Genomic DNA, 18,735 nt, shown 5'->3' on the forward strand with positions numbered 1-18,735 from the left:
TAAAATATTTAGCGGGCGTTTGATCATATTTTATTGTAAGTTTTTTTAAATAATATTTTTTAATTTTTTATCAGTAATTTAGAGTGAAAAAAGTAAAATTAATTTTTTGTTATTTTTCAAATTCTGAAATTTAATTTCAAGTTTAATTCTGAAATTTCATGGCCAAACGTATTTTTAGAGTTCAACTCTAGGAAAAAAATATTTATTTTTTTAGAGAGAAATATTGAAAATACTCTTGAACTTGACATGAATTATTAGTTTATCTCCAAACTATCGACAACCTTAAAACTTAAAAAACACTCCTCTTTGATTAACAAAACTTGAATACACGCTTGATCCTAGCAACATGATGAAATGCATTCCTATTCAACCAAAAAAAATATATTCTTGAATTTTCGTCAAGTTTAGGGATATTTTCAATATTTTTTTGATTTTTTATAAGAGGCCCACGCTCCTATAAGAGTTCGAGATCACTTGTTATGCCATGTGACATATTAAAAGTGTATTTAAGTTGAGTTAGGCAAGTAAACATATATTTTTAATGCTACCAATAATTTGAGAATGAAACTAAGAATTCACGTTAAGTTCAAAAATATTTTCAATACTTCTCTATTTTTTATGGTCAAACGTCTATTATTCCATTTTCAAGGGTCCATTTTGACATAATTTTTTTTTATATATTTTTTTTTCAAATAGACTATTAATTACATTAAATAGGATTATAAATTTTTAGAGGAAAAACTCTCATCACAAGAAAAAAAAAAGAAGACATCACTCAATCTCTCAATTTTTCAAATTTCAGTTCAACTGTTTTGTCATTCATTGAATGTAGAACGCGTAAGCCGATAAGATTCCATCACTCAGCACATGGTATTTGTCTAATCCAAACACACCTCCGATAATAATATATTTAATATAATTTTTATGATAATTTTAAATATATAAATATATACTTCACAGTTTTTTGGATAAAAAAATTATTTTGATAGAGCGCTAAGCTTAAGAAAAATATTTTAAAGCAGTTTAGAAAGAGAAAATACAAAATAAAAAAATAACAATAACAATATATTCATTATATTCCCACGTGTAAAAGCTAAAAAGGATAGTGCTTATATAAATGTTATCCATTTCTTGAGAATAAAAAGACTAATTTCGATTCTAATTCACGAAAAACAGTTCAAAAAGAGAAAAATACAAAAAGTGCAGAAATAACAATAACATAATAATACGATAATCGAAACACAAAAAATAACAAATGTATTACTTTTTTAAGCCATTTACAAACCTTTTCTTAAAATTTAATAATTTTTATAAGAATAATTCAATTTATAATTGATAAATAAATCTTAATTCCTTGAAACTTAACAACCTTAATTTTTCTTAAACAAAAAGTACATAATTAAATCACCTTCGAAGAAAATGTGTTTAACGAATCAATGTGTGTCGGCAGCTTCCTTTTTTTCAATAATTTAATTTCTTTCTTTATTCTGACATATTAAAAAAAGCATTTATACTATATGCACTTTACTCTTCATAAAAAAAAAAAGAGAAAAGAAAACAGCTTTTAAGGTTGGATTTTTCTCTTCTCTTTCTTCAATTTGGATAAACAAAACAAGAAAACTTTTGAAAAGATTCTTATTCTACAATATAACATTAAAAAAAAAAAAGTAAAAAACATGTTAATTAATTAAGATGGAGTCTTTGTTATTTATTTAATTTTTTTGATAAGTGAGTTTTTGTGAATTGAATTATTTTTCTTGATATACTATTTTTTTTATATATAAAGTTTGATACATTGTTAGTGTAAATATTTTTTTTGGTCACCAATTTAAGATTATAAAATTTATGAATTTTTACGATAATTTCAAGTTAATGTGCAATAATAAATAAATTCATAATGAAATGTTTATAAATATGTAGTTAATGTCTATATTCTGGTGATTTGAGCAGAAGTAATTTTTTTTTCTGCGAATCTGCACGATATATATTAGATTCATCATCATTTACGATGTTTTTTAATTATTTAAATAGAGATAAATTTTCTCAAAATCATATACTTCCTCTGTCCCATTTTATATGTCATTCTTTTCTATAAATGGTTAGTTCATAATACTTGTCATTTAATAAAATCAATGCATAAATTAGCGTATTATTCCTTTTTTACCCCTGTGAGTTATTAGCATTGAAAACATACATTTGACCAACTTAGAAAAGTTAAGTAAATGATTCATGTTCATTCATTAAATTAATTTATTTTCATTGATTGAAAACTTGAGTTCCAAAAAAATTAAATAAGGATAGAAGGGTAAAATTACATTATTTCTTAATGCAAGTGTAAAGTAAAAATGTGACAGAGAGAGTAGTATTTAAAATAACAAGATAAAATATATTTTTAAAAATAATATATTTTACATATTTTAAATTTTAAACTACAAAAGTTAAAGATCTCTCTTACTATATACTACTTTACTAAAGGAAGTTTTAAAAGAAGCTTTCAAAATATATCTTTTGAGAATCTTTAACGTACAATATTTTTGGATAAGGTTTCACAAGAATTCTTCAAAGAATAGTACAACTTAGTAACTGTTAAATGTTATCGACAAGGTTGTGGTGGAGTAGTAAAAATCTATTCGTTCTTAATTAGAAATTTTGATTGAGTTCCTTTAGATAAAGAGTCGCTTTTGCCTTTTGTTAAGCCGTGCTTTATTCCCAATATGAAACTTTCTGCACGAATTCAAATCTAATCAAACTCCAATATAAATACTGAACCCCAATATGAAACCAAAAAAGAACCGTTAAATGTTACAAAATTAGGTCAACATGTAAATTAATTTACGACATTAAATTACATTAATACTGAAAAGAACTCACGAAGTCATTATGTATAAATAAAAATACTCCCTCCATTTTAATTTATCTATCCAATTTTTAATAAAACGTCCTTTTTAATAATATTTTAATTTTACTTTTCAAATTACATATTTAAGATTACAAAAGTTAAATGATATTTTGACAATGTATTTTTAATTTAAAAGTCTTTATAATTTTTTAAAATTTCGTATCAAATCAAAATCAAACAAACAAATTACAACGGAGAAAGTATATAACTTTTTCATTTTTAGTACTATAAATATATGCTTTTACTCTCTAGTCTCATCCACCATTTGCTTTTGGGACCCCTGTTTTTTTGGTCCAAAAATAATTATACTCACAGCTGGATTTATTTTACTGCAGATTTCAACACAAATAATTCATTTTCAGATTTTTTTTCTTCCTCAAAATCTTTGCTATTCCAGGTAATTAATCATAAATTGAACTAATATTTCAGTTCTGTATTTTTAGTAAAATAAAATAAAATGTTGGTTCTGAAATAGGTTTGTTTGATAATTCTTTGCATTTTCTGTATCAGATGTTTTAATGGAAAAGAAGAAGAAGAAGAAAGTAGTAACATCAATGGTTAAAAAAATGAAATTTTTGCTAAAATTGTAATATAGAAAGTATATTAAATGATCTTACTAAAAATGAGATGTTTTTCTTTTCTTGTTTTTAAATTTTTAGGATTTTTGTTCTTTTTTGTTGTTTTGTTGGTTATTTATATTTATTTATATTTTTTTTGACAAAATTGGTAATTAATAAATGCAGGATGGTAAAAGGGGCAATGCAACTATGGCTACGTGCAATATTTACTTTGCTAATTGTTTTAATTAGTGAAGGACATCCAGTTGATATTACTTATCTACAAAGTGCAGTAGCTAAAGGAGCTGGTAAGTTTTTTTTTTTTTTTTTTTCCGATTAGAGTCGGAGCTAAGATTTTGAGTTTACGAGTTTTGGATTCTAGAAAAGGTAGCTTAGTGTGTTTTAGATATATTAGTTATACACAAATACATGGTTAAGGGTAAAGTGAACTCGAACTTGTAAGTTTAACTGTAGCCCCGCCCCTGGATCTAATGTACAAGTTGCGGGTTTGGCTGAACCCGTGACTAGTGGCGGAGCCAGGATTTTTAATAAGGGTTTCAAAATCTAAAACACTAGTAACACGAAATAGTCGAAGGGGATTCGACATCTATTATATATACCTAAAAAGTTATTTTAACCATGTATAAATTAACCGAAGGGGGTTCCTAATAGTAAGGTGGCTCCGCCATTGCCCGTGACTTTTGATTCGAACATTATGTATGTTTATGTGAAAAACAAGTATAGATGGAGTTAACATATATAATTTAGAATTTGTTGTTTCAACTTGGAGTTTATTAGTTTAAATTTTGAATCCGCCACTAATTCTGGAAAAGAGTTTAGGAATGTGGGCATATTTTGATTTTGATGACAATGAATCAAAGTAATTGTCCTTTTTTTTTGGTTGGGGTTGGGGATAACACGTTGAGACGGAATTAAGATTTTGAGTTTATGGATTCTGAATTTTAAAAAAATACAGCTTACTAGGTTTTAAATAATTTATTTATGCATATTAAGTGAATTTTTTAACACAAGCCAAAGCGAACCTGAACTCATAAGCAGAACTGTAGCTCCGACCCTAGATATAAGGTAGAGTTGCGGGTTCGGCGGAACCCGTGACTATTGGTTCGAACTTTATGTATATTTTTTGTGAAAACAAGTATGGATGGCATATAGATTCAACTTTAGAATTGATGACGTCTAAATCCTGAATCCACCACGGATTCCGCAAAAGAAAGATTCAAGAGTGTGAAAATGTGTTGATTTTTTTTTTATGTCAATGTTGTGTTTTTGCAGTATGCTTGGATGGAAGTCCACCAGCATACCATTTTGATAAAGGATTTGGAGCTGGAGTTAACAATTGGTTTATCCAACTTGAGGTTTGTCTCTTTATAACAATTTGGATCATTTCTCGATTTGTTCGTATCATCTTTGTCACAGGCCATGTTAATCTTCTTTGTACTATTCCAATCATCTCTGTGGTTCGTAGTCTTATTTCAGTCCAATCGTTAGCCTTTCCCCTTCAAATTCTTGAACTAAGATAGTCGAGATATGCGTAAGCTGTCCTGGATACCCCGTTATCAAAAATGAGGGAAAAAAAAGAAGAAAAAAACTAGATTGAACTTTTGCTGGTGATTTACGAACAATTATTTTGGACTTGTCTACATGAATTTGCATTTGAATTCATCCGATGACTTCAGGGAGGAGCATGGTGCAATAATGCCACGACTTGCCTTGAACGTACGAAAACACGATTGGGATCATCTAAACTAATGGTAAAGACGGTGTCTTTCTCAGGAATTTTGAGCAACAAGGCTAAGTTTAATCCAGGTAGAGCTTTTCACCCTTGTTCATATACATCGTTTTAACGCCTTTCTGTTTTTAAACATTATTCTGATTGATTGTGTTTTGGAAATTGTAGACTTTTACAATTGGAACAGAATTAGAATTAGATATTGTGATGGATCATCCTTTACTGGTGATGTTGCAGCAGCCGATCCGGTAATTCTATGTTAAAACACTATACAATTATTGATTTGGTATAAACGACGAGTTGTGCTAGTATCGTTATATCATTGATTGTTAATGGACATGTTGAATCGTGACAGAAAACAAAAGTATTCTACAGAGGAGCCAGGATTTTTTCAGCTGTTATGGAGGATTTCTTGGCAAAAGGAATGAAGAATGCTCAGAATGTACTATCGATGCATCAAATTATTGCACACGATTATATATGCTCGTTGTTTAGTTGCTGATAGAAAGTTTTTTCTAATCGTAGGCTATTCTTGCGGGATGTTCAGCTGGTAGTTTGGCTGCAATTCTACATTGTGACAGATTTAAAGGTCTCCTTCCACCGGGTGCTAAAGTAAAATGTCTCTCAGATGCTGGTTTCTTTATCAACACGTAAGTGTTCGTGTTTGTTATTTTAATCATGGCCAACTCTCAAAATTCACGAGAAATTTAGATTTCCGAGTTGCTACTAAGTAAATTTTTTTTGATTCTCTTGTTGCAGGCAAACTATTTCTGGTACCTCTCATATCGAACAGTTTTACAGTGAAGTTGTTAACACACATGTATGCTTCGTTAACCTATACTCCCTACGACACTCTTTCCTTTTTTAGTTAGTCTTGAAAAGAATGACATATTTCTATATTTAGTAATAATTTTAACTTTAAACTTCTCGTTTTACCTTCCACTGAAATGATTTATAGTCACAAAAATGATTTGCTTTTAGTCCATTAGTTTCAAAAATCTTTCTTCCGTCCTAAAACTCCGTGCCTAGTCAAACACCTTTACATGAATTTGATGGAGAGTAATTTTGTTATCACGTAATCTGTTGGTTGTAATGTCCTCTTCATACCAAAATTGATGTTCGGACCTACAATGAACTGTAAAATTTCGTGTAAAGTCACTAAGGAAGTTCTATTGATTTGATTTTACTTGTATTAAGTGTGTTACATTATCAATTGGATTCAGGGCTCCGCGAAGAATTTGCCTCAATCGTGTACCTCAAGACTGAAACCTGGATTGGTAAGAGAAGTTATTTTCACAAAAAATTATCTTTCCCTTAGTTGATGCATCGTCTTATGCAAAAACACCGCTATGTTGCAGTGTTTTTTCCCACAAAACGTTGCGCAACAAATCCAGACACCACTTTTCCTAGTAAATGCAGCCTATGATTCCTGGCAGGTCAGTTCATGTCTGAAATTTCTTGCTGATTTACTTCTGTAATTAAACCAAAGTTATGAATGTTTTATTTTTTGACTTTCCGCTGCATAAGAATTTAGTCTTCGTTATCTCAAAGTTATTTTATATATAGATACACTATATATGAAAACATTTTGGCCCTTTAAAATCGTTGATTTTTGCTTATACTTTGTTCTTAAAATTTTCAGATAAAGAACATTTTGGCTCCTGGTGTTGCTGATCCTCATGGAACTTGGCGCAACTGCAAGCTTGACATATTGAAATGCTCGTCTGCCCAACTCCAAACTATGCAAGGTTAAGACTCTTAAGCCCTTTGTTGTTCCTTCATTCACTCAGAGTACACCGTTAAGCTATTGATCAATGGGAATTTAGAGTACCTATATGTTGGTTATTAAAGTGTGTGATCATCTCATCTAAAAACTTAAGTTGTTAGTGGAGAAACATAATATTTTCAACACGCCCCCTCACATGCACACCTGAGTCTTCCTACCAAGGGCCACACAAGTGGGAATTCATTTTAATAATGGGTGCAACGAGTTCTGATCCCATAACTTCTTGTGCTGATACCATATTGAAGTGTGTGACCATATCTAGCTCTTAGGCTTTTGGATGAGATGGTTACACGCTTCAATATTGGTAAAGGAAAACAACCTCGACCAGATTATAGTAAACAACAATATTGAATCAGCCTGTCCTTTGTGGCTATCACTTCAAACTAAAAATAACTAGTTATAGTAAGCGTGAAGACGCTAAATTATATGTAATATTTACATTTAGAAGGTGTCTTTTACAATTTGTATCTAATACATGGTGTAATTTCTCAGCTTTTAGGTCGGAGTTCTTGAAAGCATTGAATTCACTCGGCCCTTCCTCAACGCGAGGGTATTACATCAATTCTTGTTATGCACATTGTCAAACCGGAACACAAGAGACATGGCTAAGGGATGACTCACCAGTATTATCTGGCACGGTACGCAATCATGAACTCAAAACTATTTCAAAATTACATTTATTATACACAAGCCTCTCTACCCCTGTAAAGGTAGGGGTAAGGTTTGCATATAGTCCACCCTTCTCAGACTCCACTTGTGGGAATATATTGGTTATGTTATTGTTGTTTATCTTACACAAAATTCTGTCATTCCGTTATAGACAACTATTGACACTTCCAAAAAATTGTGTTCTTACAGACGATTGCCAAAGCAGTTGGAGATTGGTATTATGAAAGAAAACGATTCCAAGAGATCGATTGTCCTTACCCCTGTAACAAAACTTGCAAGAACAGAAATTTTGAATAGAATGCTCGTCCGTTAGATACGGATAAAATAGATGATTGATGGGAAAAAAGAAAAATATGGAATTGAAGAAGTGTATCAAATATGTAACACAATAAGGGAAAGTCAACTCTGCACAGAATTGTGTGTTTTGGTTTCCCCATAGAGAAACTATTATGTATCATTTTGTTTGAGATTAATATTATGTATCTTGTAATAATGTGAAAGTCAATAATTCTTGGTGTATACTACTCCCTCTACCACTATTTATGGCACACTTTTCGCTTATTGAGTGTAAATTTGACTAATCTTCGAAGCTAACTGAATACTCATAGCCTTTGTTTCATATTTGCTTTGAGCAAACAAAGATACCAAAATAGGAAGTATCATCAAATGAAATGAAATTAAATATTAAAGATCTAGGATGGTGTGCAACTCGATTAATTCCACAGAATACCTCTACCTCCCACAAGCAACAAGTATCACGTCACTTTGTTTACCAAAGCTAGGATAGGTGGGAGGAAATCTCTTCATCTATTTTTTTTGTTTCTGCTCGATTTGAACTTTGAGACGTCATGGTTTTTAACCGACTTCATTGATCACTATCCTAACAAAGGTAGGGGTATGGTGGAATAAGACAGAGATACATAATAGAAATATGTTCTTGAAAGTAACGGATCAAACATGGACAAGCAAAAATAGATGGAGACAATATAGCATATAAAAGGTGGAATAAGTAGTTCAGATTATAATCTTGAGATTTTGTAAAGGTCACTTCTTGATTTCATTTTCCTTCATTGGATACACAATAAAAATATAATCTCTATTGGTAAGCATCAAATGCAAGTAAATATAAGAAATCAAGAATTGATCAATAAAACTTGAATAACTGTTAAAAAAAAACATTAGTACTTGGTGCAATCTGTAGGCTTAAAGGACATTTTGTTGGCCTTGAGATCAAATCCAATTAGAAAATTGGCTTGTGCCAAATTTCCAAGTATAGAAATTTGATTTCCTCCTGGCACTATTGTCAAACAAACTATACCTTCCTCCATTTGTGTAAAAATGTTTGAAGTTGACAACTCTAAATCTGCATTTGTAAAATGTGCAACAATCTTTGGAACATCAATAGTACCATTCTCATTAGACTCATAACACAAATCAAGTCCCCCATAAGTACCATCCTTCCTAGTAGCATTGATCGAACGCATCAACAACGATTCCAAATTCAAGTAAAAAACATCAGGCACATATGTTAACGTTGTGCCAGAATCAATTATAATGTTGCCTCGATCATAACCAGGTAGAGAAATTGGAGAAGATTCAAATTCAACTGTCTTGTTTCCAATGCTGATACCTTCCAAATTTAGATAGTAGAATATAGGTGATTCCTTTTTATAGATGGGAGTTGAAATGACGTCAGGACCAGACACGACAGCATTGTCACCAAAGTTGATGTGACTAGTTGCATTAGAACTATCTAACAATAATTCCAATGGGATCAAACAATAAGATAATTTTCCTTTGATTTCATGATGCATTTGGTTGACAATTGAGGCACTGCCACCACCTAAGCCAATGATACCAGAAGTGGCATTGGTAAATGTGCCACTATTGTCATGTCCACAACCAAACACAATGTTAGGAATTGAGACATGTTTACCAGAACTAGAAGCAAATGTGAAAGTTTCAATTGAAAGATCACCCCTAGTGTGAGATAAGTCACCATAACTCACTTCATAATTACATCTATTATTGTTACATAGTGACCCTTGACAAAGTTTATAGTGACAACCAATAGTTTTATAAGAAGAGCTATTCTTGGGATTGAAAATAGGAGTCAATTGTTTGAAACAATTAACACAAGGCTTACATTGTGTCCATGTCAAGTCACTACCAGTGTCAGCAATGACAAAAGTGTCTATTGGGGGAGTACCAATGGATATTTTCATGAGGAATTCACCTTCGTTTGGTGTAAGAGTCGATTTGATTGAATGAACACATTTTACCCCAAAAAAGGAAGCCCGGGAGAATGACCGATGGAAGGCCTTTTGAAGGCGTTCAGATGGAGTGTTTGATGGATCGTGATAAGGTGAAATAAGAGAATCACGATGTATAAGATCTAGAGTGAAGCCATTTATACTTTTACGACCAGAAACTAAAGAAAGATGAAAGAACGATAAAAGAACCAACATAAAAGTGAAAGCTTTAGTATTAATCTCCATGGTTGGAAAATGATGAAGAGGAGACAATGTTTAGTACCATTTTATAGGTAGCAAATTGTATGTCCAAGTCTAATTAATTAAAGAAAATGTAATAGGGGAGAAAGTGAGATTTTGTTACCATTAATTATCAAATACTAGAGTATGAAATGGGACATTTTGTAAAGTTGACTTTCACTTTCCATAAAATACATGGATATATTAGATTTTATTTGATCATGCCATATATACTCCTTATATTTACATTCCATCTTTTCTACTAATAATAATGAGTATAATAAAATGGTAAAATTGTGTAAAATAGCAAACTATTAATTCAAATTAAATCCTATAACCACAATTTGATTTAATTGCAACCCGTAGCAAATTGTTGCCATTTGCCTCTCTCCCTGAAATTCTCGCTCGCCACTATCGTTTTCTCGTTGACAGTCTCTCCCTCGCCTCTCTAACTTTTATACAAACACAAATGTATAATATGCATTTGTGATTGTATAAAGTGAGAGAAAACTGTATATATACATATCTTTTCGTTCGCCTCTCTCCCCAGAGAATCTCGCTCGCCACTCTCCCAGATCTCGCTTGCCACTCTAACTCGCTTTTCTCACTTTATACAAACACAGATATATAATTTGTGTTTGTGTTTGTATAAAGTGAGAGAAAATTGTATATACAAATACAAATACATATATTTTCGTCTTATACACTTATAATTATAAAAATACAGATCTTTGCCTGCCCAGTTTTCTTTTGTCTTTCTCTCTTTCTCACTTTATACAAACACAAATTATACAATTGATTCTTTTGTATATGTATAACGAAACAGATTATACAATTGATCTTTTGTATATTTATACCGAAATATACATATTAATAGCCATAGCAAACATAAAATTTGCTATGGAGCGCAATTATACAAACTATAGTTATAGCATACAAATATGATTTTTATGTTTGCTAAACCTAAAATTTACTCTAATAAAATCCATGAACTTTCTACTATCTGAAAATATTCATGCAATACAATCCATTGACTTTATAACAATGTCATCATTTGGGAAAATGAACTAATATGTTTCTCCGCAATACTCGTTAAAAAAGTGATGCATATATATTATCACTATCTAATTACAGATATGACTCAATTTAAAAAAAAAAACTCAATTCCTATTTTACTAAAATCCGACCCAAATCCATTTTATGACTGAGTAGAAGATGGATTAAGTTATTTTTATTTGGTCGGGTCTGAAGGGGTAAAAAAGGGGGAAAATACCTTATTAGACATACATTCATACCACATATACTAGTTCTACTTATACTTTTAAATAATTATGTATTTTACAATTAATTAAGAGTTTTCTCTAATATATTTAGGAAGATACACCAAGATACATGTATTTTTGCTACCAGATCTACTAAATAGGCAGAGAGGCGAGCGAGATGGGGAGAAAGATAGTCATGTATCCCAAATACATGTGAATCACACTAAACACATGTATCTGTATGTATTTAGTTGTGATTCGCATGTATCATATACATAGGAAAGTGGCGATCGAGATGGGAGGGAGGTGAGTAGATTTGTCTATGTTTCCTAGATATGTGTGAATCCATTTGGATACAGTGTATCTAGAATAAATTATACCTAATTTTGACCTTATGTATCCCGAAATATATATATCTGGACATACCTGGATGCATCAAAATCTAGTAAGATTCTTAATATTACAAATATCTAAGTAATTAGATCTAAGCGAGTGGAATTTCGATAAGTTCCACTAAAAAAAGGTAACTTTTTAAGGTCACATGGACTATATGCTGAAGGGTTTGTCTCTCATTTAACTCTAAGACGTCATGATTTTTAACCGACTTCATTGATCACTATCCTAACAAAGGTAGGGGTATGGTGGAATAAGACAGAGACACAAAATAGAATTATGATCTTGAAAATAACAGATCAAACATGGACAAGTAAAAATAGATGGAGACAATATTTTCATATAGAAGGTGGAATAAGTAATTTAGATTATAATCTTGAGATTTTGTAAAGGTCACTTCTTGATTTCATTTTCCTTCATTGAATACACAATAAAAATATAATCTCTATTGGTAAGCATCAAATGCAAGTAAGTATAAGAAATCAAGAATTGATCAATAAAATTTGAATAACTGCTAAAAAAAACATTAGTACTTGGTGCAATCTGTAGGCTTAAAGGATACTTTGTTGGCCATAAGATCATATCCAATTAGAAAATTGGCTTGTGCCAAATTTCCAAGTATAGAAATTTGATTTGATCCTCCTGGCACTATTGTCAAACAAACTATACCTTCCACCACTTGTGTAAAAATGTTTGAAGTTAACAACTCTAAATCTGCATTTGTAAAATGTGCAACAATCTTTGGAACATCAATAGTACCATTCTCATTTGACGCATAACACAAATCAAGTCTCTTAAAAGGATCATCCTTCCTAGTAGCATTGATCGAACGCATCAACAATGATTCCAAATTCAAGTAAAAACCATCAGGCACATAGGTTGACGTTGTGCCAGAATCAATTACAATGTTGCCTAGATCATAACCGGGTTGAGAAATCGAAGAAGATTTGAATTCTAACGTCTTGTTTCCAATGCTGATACCTTTCAAATTTAGATAGTAGAATGTAGGTGATTCCTTTTTATAGATGGGAGTTGAAATGATGCCAGGACCAGACACGATAGCATTGTCACCAAAGTTGATGTGACTAGTTGCATTGGAACTATCTAACAATAATTCCAATGGGATCAAACAATAAGAGAATTTCCCTTTGATTTCATGATGCATTTGGTTGACAATTGAGACATTACCACCACCTAAGCCAATGATACCAGAAGTGACATTGGTAAATGAGCCACCATTGTCATGTCCACAACCAAACACAATGTTAGGAATTGAAACATTTTTACCAGAACTAGAAGCAAATGTGAAAGTTTCACTTGAAAGATCACCCCTAGTGTGAGATAGGTCACCATAAATCACTAAATAATTACATGTATTATTGTTACATCGTGACCTTTGACAAAGTTTATTGTGACAACCAATAGTTTTATATGAAGAGCTATTCTTGGGATTGAAAATAGGTGTCAATTGTTTGAAACAATTATCACAAGGCTCACATTGTGTCCATGTCAAGTCACTACCAGTGTCAGCAATGACAAAAGTGTCTATTGGGGGTGTACCAATGGATATTTTCATGAGGAATTCACCTTCGTTTGGTGTAAGAGTCGATTGGATTGAAGGAACACTTTTTCCCCCAAAAAAGGAAGCCTGGGAGAATGACCGATGGAAGACCTTTTGAAGGCGTTCAAATGGAGTGTTTGATGGATCGTGATAAGGTGAAAGAGGAGAATCACGATGCATAAGATCTAGAGTGAAGCCATTTACACTTTTACTATCAGAAACTAAAGAAAGATGAAAGAACGATAAAAGAACCAACATAAGAGTGAAAGCTTTAGTATTAATTTCCATGGTTGGAAAATGATGAAGAGGAGGCAATGTTAAGTACCATTTTATAGGTAGCAAATTGTTTGTCCAAGTCTAATTAATTAATAAAAATTTAATAGGGGAGAAAGTGAGATTTTCTTACCATTAATTGTAGGTGGCAAATTGTATGTCCAAGTCTAATTAATTAAAAAAAAAAGTAATAGGGGAGAAAGTGAGATTTTCATACCATTAATTATAGGTAGCAAATTGTATGTCCAAGTCTAATTAATTAAAAAAAATGTAATAGGGGAGAAAGTGAGATTTTGTTACCATTAATTATCAAATACTAGAGTATGAAGTGGGATATTTCGTAAAGTTGACTTTCACTTTACATAAAATACATGGATATATTAGACACTACAAAATAAATGTCGATTTGTGGGGTTAAAATTATAAATAGTGTGGGGGTTAAAATTAAACCAATACATTCATAATTGTAATTAAATTAATTAATATCTCATGGAATAAAAAATACAAAGCTTTGATAAATCATGAAGAAATTAATATAAATTAATGTCAAATGTCTTCAAATTTACAGTAGACTTTCATTAAATTGAAAGATCATAAAAACAAAAAAATTGGATACGTTGTCTCTATGTACACAATATCCGACTCAACTCACAACTTCTCTAAACACCCTATTTGAATATCAGTTCTCTGCTGTCAAAATAGAAGTCATGGAATATGGTTAATTGTGAGAAGAAGAGCACTTGTTATTATTCGGTTTATTCAGTGACCAAAATTAGTTATTCATCAAAGTTTCATTTATTCAATGACCAAAATTAAATGGAGATAGTAATATCTAACAAATACGTACTAGCTAAGAAATTTCAATATCTTTAAAATGTGTTTCTATTCCTGCACAACAGTTTATATGGTTAATGTGTTTCATTTATTCAATTTGATCATTCCAAAAGTTTTAATTTGTAGCAATTTCTCCTAACTGGAAAAATGAGTCCCTTAGCAATTGACTGAGTGATTTCAATGTCAATATTGTCAGGGTGTACCTTAATGATGAAGTTAATAGAAAGTAAAGAGTCTTAATTGTTATTTTTGACTTCAATGAAAGTTAGTTATTTCTTCCAAATTTGGTCCTGTTGGGAAAGAAAAAAGGAAGTGACTCAACACATAGAAGGATCATTCAAACGAACTCTATCGATCGTCCTGCCATGAACAAAGTAGTTCAAATAGGAAGATACATATATCTGAAAATACCTGAATGCACCAAAATCTAGTAAAATTCGTAATATTGCAAATATCTAAGTAATTAGATTCTATACTGAAATTTCGATTAGTTTCACTTTAAAAAAAGAGAGGCAACTTTTTAAGGTCACATGGAAGAGTATGTTGAAGGGTTTGTCCCTCATTTAAATTAGCAAGGTAAAACTAATTAGAGGGTGTTTGAATGGATTTATTTTAGGTGCTTTGACTTTTAATAACTCTTTTTTAATTCTTCATGGTGTTTGAAAAAGATGAAAAATAAGCTAAAAACTACAATATGACTTTTAGCTTTTAGCTTATAATAAGTTATTTTAAAAAGGCCAATTCAAACCCCCTCCAAGGCACATTTCCTCTGGTGGTATATTAGCTTAAGAAAACACAAAATTAAAAGATCTCAATTACTAAGTATTGAACTAACAACATTTATATTTACTGATAATAAACCAACAAAACAAGCCTAGTATTTTGTACAATCTGTAGGCTGAAAGGAAATTTCCTTGTGCCAAGTTTCCAAATATAGCAATTTCATCTGCAGGTACTATTGTAAGACAAACCAAACCTTGCTCAATTTCTGCAAACGTGCTCGATGGCGATAACTCTAAATCCGCATTTGTAAAATGTGTAACAATCGTTGGAGCATCGATAGTACCATTCTCAGACTCATAACATAGACGAAAAGTCCCTGATGGATCTTCCTTCCTAGTAGCACTAATCGAATCCACCAATGTTGATTCCAAAGAGGAGTAAAAGTCGTTAGGCAAAAGTGTTAATGTAGTGCCATAATCGATTATAATGTTACCAGCTTGACCATCACCACCACTAGCATTATCAGAAGGAGAAGTCTTAGAAGATTTGAATTTCAACATCTTATTTCCAACACTGACACCTTCCAAGTTGAGATAGTAGTATGTGGATAGTTCCTTTTTTATCAAGGGAGTTGAAACGACATTAGAACCAGACACAATGGCACTACTCCCAAAGTTGATGTGACTTGTAATATTTGAATTAATTGATGAGTCAAATGGAATTGGGATCAAACAATAAGAGAATTTCCCATTTATCTCTTTGTCCAGTTGGTTGATCATTGAAACTTTACCACCGCCTAAACCAATAATACCAGACGTATAATTATTAAACGTTCCACCATTGTCATGACCGCAACCAAAGGCAACATTAGGAATCACAACATTTTCACCAGAAGTAGAAGGAAAAGTGAATTTATCAAAAGCAAGGTCACCAATAGTGTATGATTGATCACCATAACTCATTTGATATTCACAAACATTTCCTTTCACACAAGATGAACCCTCTAGTGATGTACATACTTCAACATTACACCCCACAGTTTTATAAGTAGAGCTTTTCTTTGAATCAAAAAGAGGTGATGATTGTTGGAAACAATTTTCACAAGGCATGCATTGCGTCCATGTTAAGTCACTACCAGTATCAGCTATAGCTACAATTTCAACCGGGGGGGTTCCAATTGATAATTTCATGAGGTATTCACCCGGGATTGGTGAAATATCCGATTGAATTGTGTTGGGAGTAGCAAGGGAACTTCTTGAAAAAAGAAGCACGTGAAAATGATCGATGGAAGGCATTTCTAAGGCGAATTGATTGAGTGTTTGACGGGTTATAGAAGGGTGAAAGAGGAGAATCACGGTGGATAAAGTCAAGAGTGAAGCCATTTCCAACACGATAACTAATTGTTTTGCGACAAGAAATCAAAGAAAGATGAAAAAATGTTAAAAAGACAAATGTTGAAAAAAGAGTATTCATCTTCATGACCATATTGTTTATGAGATATGACAAGTATTGATGAAGAAAATTAGATTGTGATTAGCATCATTTTATAGGTAAAATTAAGAAAGTGAGAATGCATGTAGGAATGTGGAAAGTCAAGAGAAATTTGTGATTTTGGGTGAATGCATAAATGTTAAAAACACCAAGTTCAGAGTAATTAGAAATGAAACATTTTTCTACAATATAATTAAGAGACCACTTCAAAAATGATTTATTTAATATCTACCCCTCCCCTAATTATTTTTCATATTAACACTGTGGACAATACTAATGCATTTATTTTTTGGACATTAAATTATTTAGCTTTCGTTTTAGAAATACGTACTTACATCACTATAATTATGCATGTCATATGTTTGCATATACAAAATAATTTTCTCTACTTGAGAAACTCGTGATAGATGATTGCATTAATTTTGGGAAAGCTTTTTCCAACTGAAACTTTAGAAATAGGCAATAAGATCACTGAAAATTGGATTTATATAATTTGTACAAACTCATCATTGACTATTAATTACTAGTATAATTTATAATATTTAGTATGGAATGAAAACTAACTCTTGTATTTCAAATAAAAATTTTATTGCATATAATTAGTTAAGTAATATATATTTTAATTTGAATTTTAGCTATTAAATTTAAATTATTTAGTTAATATAAACATCGGTAAAACGGTAAATTTGGTCATTCTCGCTCTTGGCCATGTTTGAGCTTGAAAATGCGGACATATGCCCCTCGGAACCAAGTCACACACTGCAATCTTCGGGCACAATGCAAGTCGGGCACATGCAATATCAGGCACAATGCAATGTTCGAGCTCATGCAATATCGGGCACAATGTAATTCTCGTGTACATGCAATATTGGGCACAATGCAATTCTCGGACACGATGCAATCTTTGGCCTCATGCAATATCAGACACAATGCGATTCTCGGGCACATGCAATATCGGACACAATGCAATCTTCGGGCACATGCAGTATCGGGTACAATGCAATCTTCGGGCTCATGCAATATCAGGCACATGCAATTTTCGGGAACAATGCAGTATCGGGCACTTGCAATCTTTAGGCATAATGCAATCTCGGGCACATGCAATAATGCAATCCTCGGGCACATGCAATAATGCAATCCTCGGGCATAAATGCAATCTCGGGCTCAAATGCAATCTCGGGCACAATGCAATATCAAGAACAAATGTAATCTCGAGCATAATGTAATCTCCGGGCATAATATAGTTTTCGGGCTCATGCGATAATTGTTTGAGGGCATAAACCTTCGTCTTTTAGAAGGATTGAGTGTCATTAGTTGATGAATTCAGAATATTGTAGCTTTGACCCCTCGTCCTATCGTAAGGAGTGGGTGCAGTTGAATGTTGATTTGTCGGGATTGATGTGGAGTAGTTTGATCCTTTTGTCTGATTGGGAGGACAATGTACCATTGATTGGTGATTGTCGGGCTCAAAATAACTTGGTCCTTCATCCTGTCAGAAGGATAGTATGCCATTTGACTGGCGATTAGGCTTAGTATAGAGTAGTTTGGTCTTTCCCATTGTTGGAAGGACAATGTGCCATTTGTTAGAGATTTTCGAGCTTTGAATAATGTAGCTTGATCATTCTTCCTATTAAAAGGACAGAATGTGTCACGCCCCGAGCCTACACCCTGGACGGGATCGGCACCCGGAGACCATTGCTGGCCCCAGGCAACCCTTGGCCTGGCTTTCTTAACTCAGCGGAAACTTAACTCAACAATACAACTCAATGCAATGAAAGGTTATAAAACAACCAACTTATGCATAACATGCCAAAAGGTAGCTCGAGTCTCAAAATAGAATATTTACATATGTACATAGATGAGAGACTCAATACTAACTGACTGACTGTCTATGAAGCCTCTAAATACTGGGATGGATGTTGGGACAGACCCCGCAACACCCTAATAAAACAAAACTAAGAACACAAAATAATTGAGTCCTCCGGAAAGTAAGGAGGCTCACCACTGACTCTGGAGTGCTCAGCTGGATCAACGACGTGCAAGAT

The 18,735-nt window shown here is 32.2% G+C and overlaps 3 protein-coding genes and 1 pseudogene across 4 annotated transcripts in view; 1 reads left to right on the top strand and 3 right to left on the bottom strand.

Moving 5' to 3' along the window:
- Positions 1 to 3,147: 3,147 nt before the first annotated feature.
- LOC125842026 (pectin acetylesterase 8-like) overlaps positions 3,148 to 18,735 on the top strand; it is a 32,868-nt gene continuing 17,280 nt past the window's right edge. The window contains exons 1-13 of one of the 2 annotated variants that reach the window (XM_049521220.1): positions 3,148 to 3,296; positions 3,643 to 3,764; positions 4,750 to 4,832; positions 5,154 to 5,283; positions 5,375 to 5,454; positions 5,562 to 5,648; positions 5,732 to 5,856; positions 5,966 to 6,026; positions 6,430 to 6,483; positions 6,565 to 6,642; positions 6,849 to 6,954; positions 7,485 to 7,630; positions 7,851 to 7,970. In XM_049521220.1, the coding sequence (XP_049377177.1) occupies positions 3,644 to 3,764; positions 4,750 to 4,832; positions 5,154 to 5,283; positions 5,375 to 5,454; positions 5,562 to 5,648; positions 5,732 to 5,856; positions 5,966 to 6,026; positions 6,430 to 6,483; positions 6,565 to 6,642; positions 6,849 to 6,954; positions 7,485 to 7,630; positions 7,851 to 7,958 (1,179 nt within the window). In that variant the 5' untranslated portion in view covers positions 3,148 to 3,296; position 3,643 and the 3' untranslated portion in view covers positions 7,959 to 7,970. Of the gene's footprint in view, positions 3,297 to 3,642; positions 3,765 to 4,749; positions 4,833 to 5,153; positions 5,284 to 5,374; positions 5,455 to 5,561; positions 5,649 to 5,731; positions 5,857 to 5,965; positions 6,027 to 6,429; positions 6,484 to 6,564; positions 6,643 to 6,848; positions 6,955 to 7,484; positions 7,631 to 7,850; positions 8,179 to 18,735 lie in introns of those variants that run through there. The other variant, XM_049521219.1, reaches the window with a different exon arrangement.
- On the bottom strand, positions 8,840 to 10,159 carry LOC125841635 (aspartic proteinase CDR1-like). The gene has a single exon (XM_049520802.1). It carries the CDS (start codon positions 10,157 to 10,159, stop codon positions 8,840 to 8,842), a length of 1,320 nt encoding a protein of 439 aa, XP_049376759.1.
- LOC125841637 (aspartic proteinase CDR1-like) lies at positions 12,335 to 13,657 on the bottom strand. Its single transcript, XM_049520803.1, has one exon. The coding sequence runs from the start codon at positions 13,655 to 13,657 to the stop codon at positions 12,335 to 12,337; it is 1,323 nt and encodes a 440-aa protein (XP_049376760.1).
- Positions 14,794 to 16,678, bottom strand: LOC125841638 (aspartic proteinase CDR1-like; annotated as a pseudogene).

The sequence above is a fragment of the Solanum stenotomum genome, chromosome 10 (assembly GCF_019186545.1).
Source record: "Solanum stenotomum isolate F172 chromosome 10, ASM1918654v1, whole genome shotgun sequence".
NCBI classification, from domain to species: domain Eukaryota; kingdom Viridiplantae; phylum Streptophyta; class Magnoliopsida; order Solanales; family Solanaceae; genus Solanum; species Solanum stenotomum.

Bases quoted from the DNA above. Each gene is read 5' to 3' on its own strand.
- LOC125841637 (XM_049520803.1), bottom strand. From the start codon at position 13,657: ATGGAAATTAATACTAAAGCTTTCACTCTTATGTTGGTTCTTTTATCG.
- LOC125841635 (XM_049520802.1), bottom strand. From the start codon at position 10,159: ATGGAGATTAATACTAAAGCTTTCACTTTTATGTTGGTTCTTTTATCG.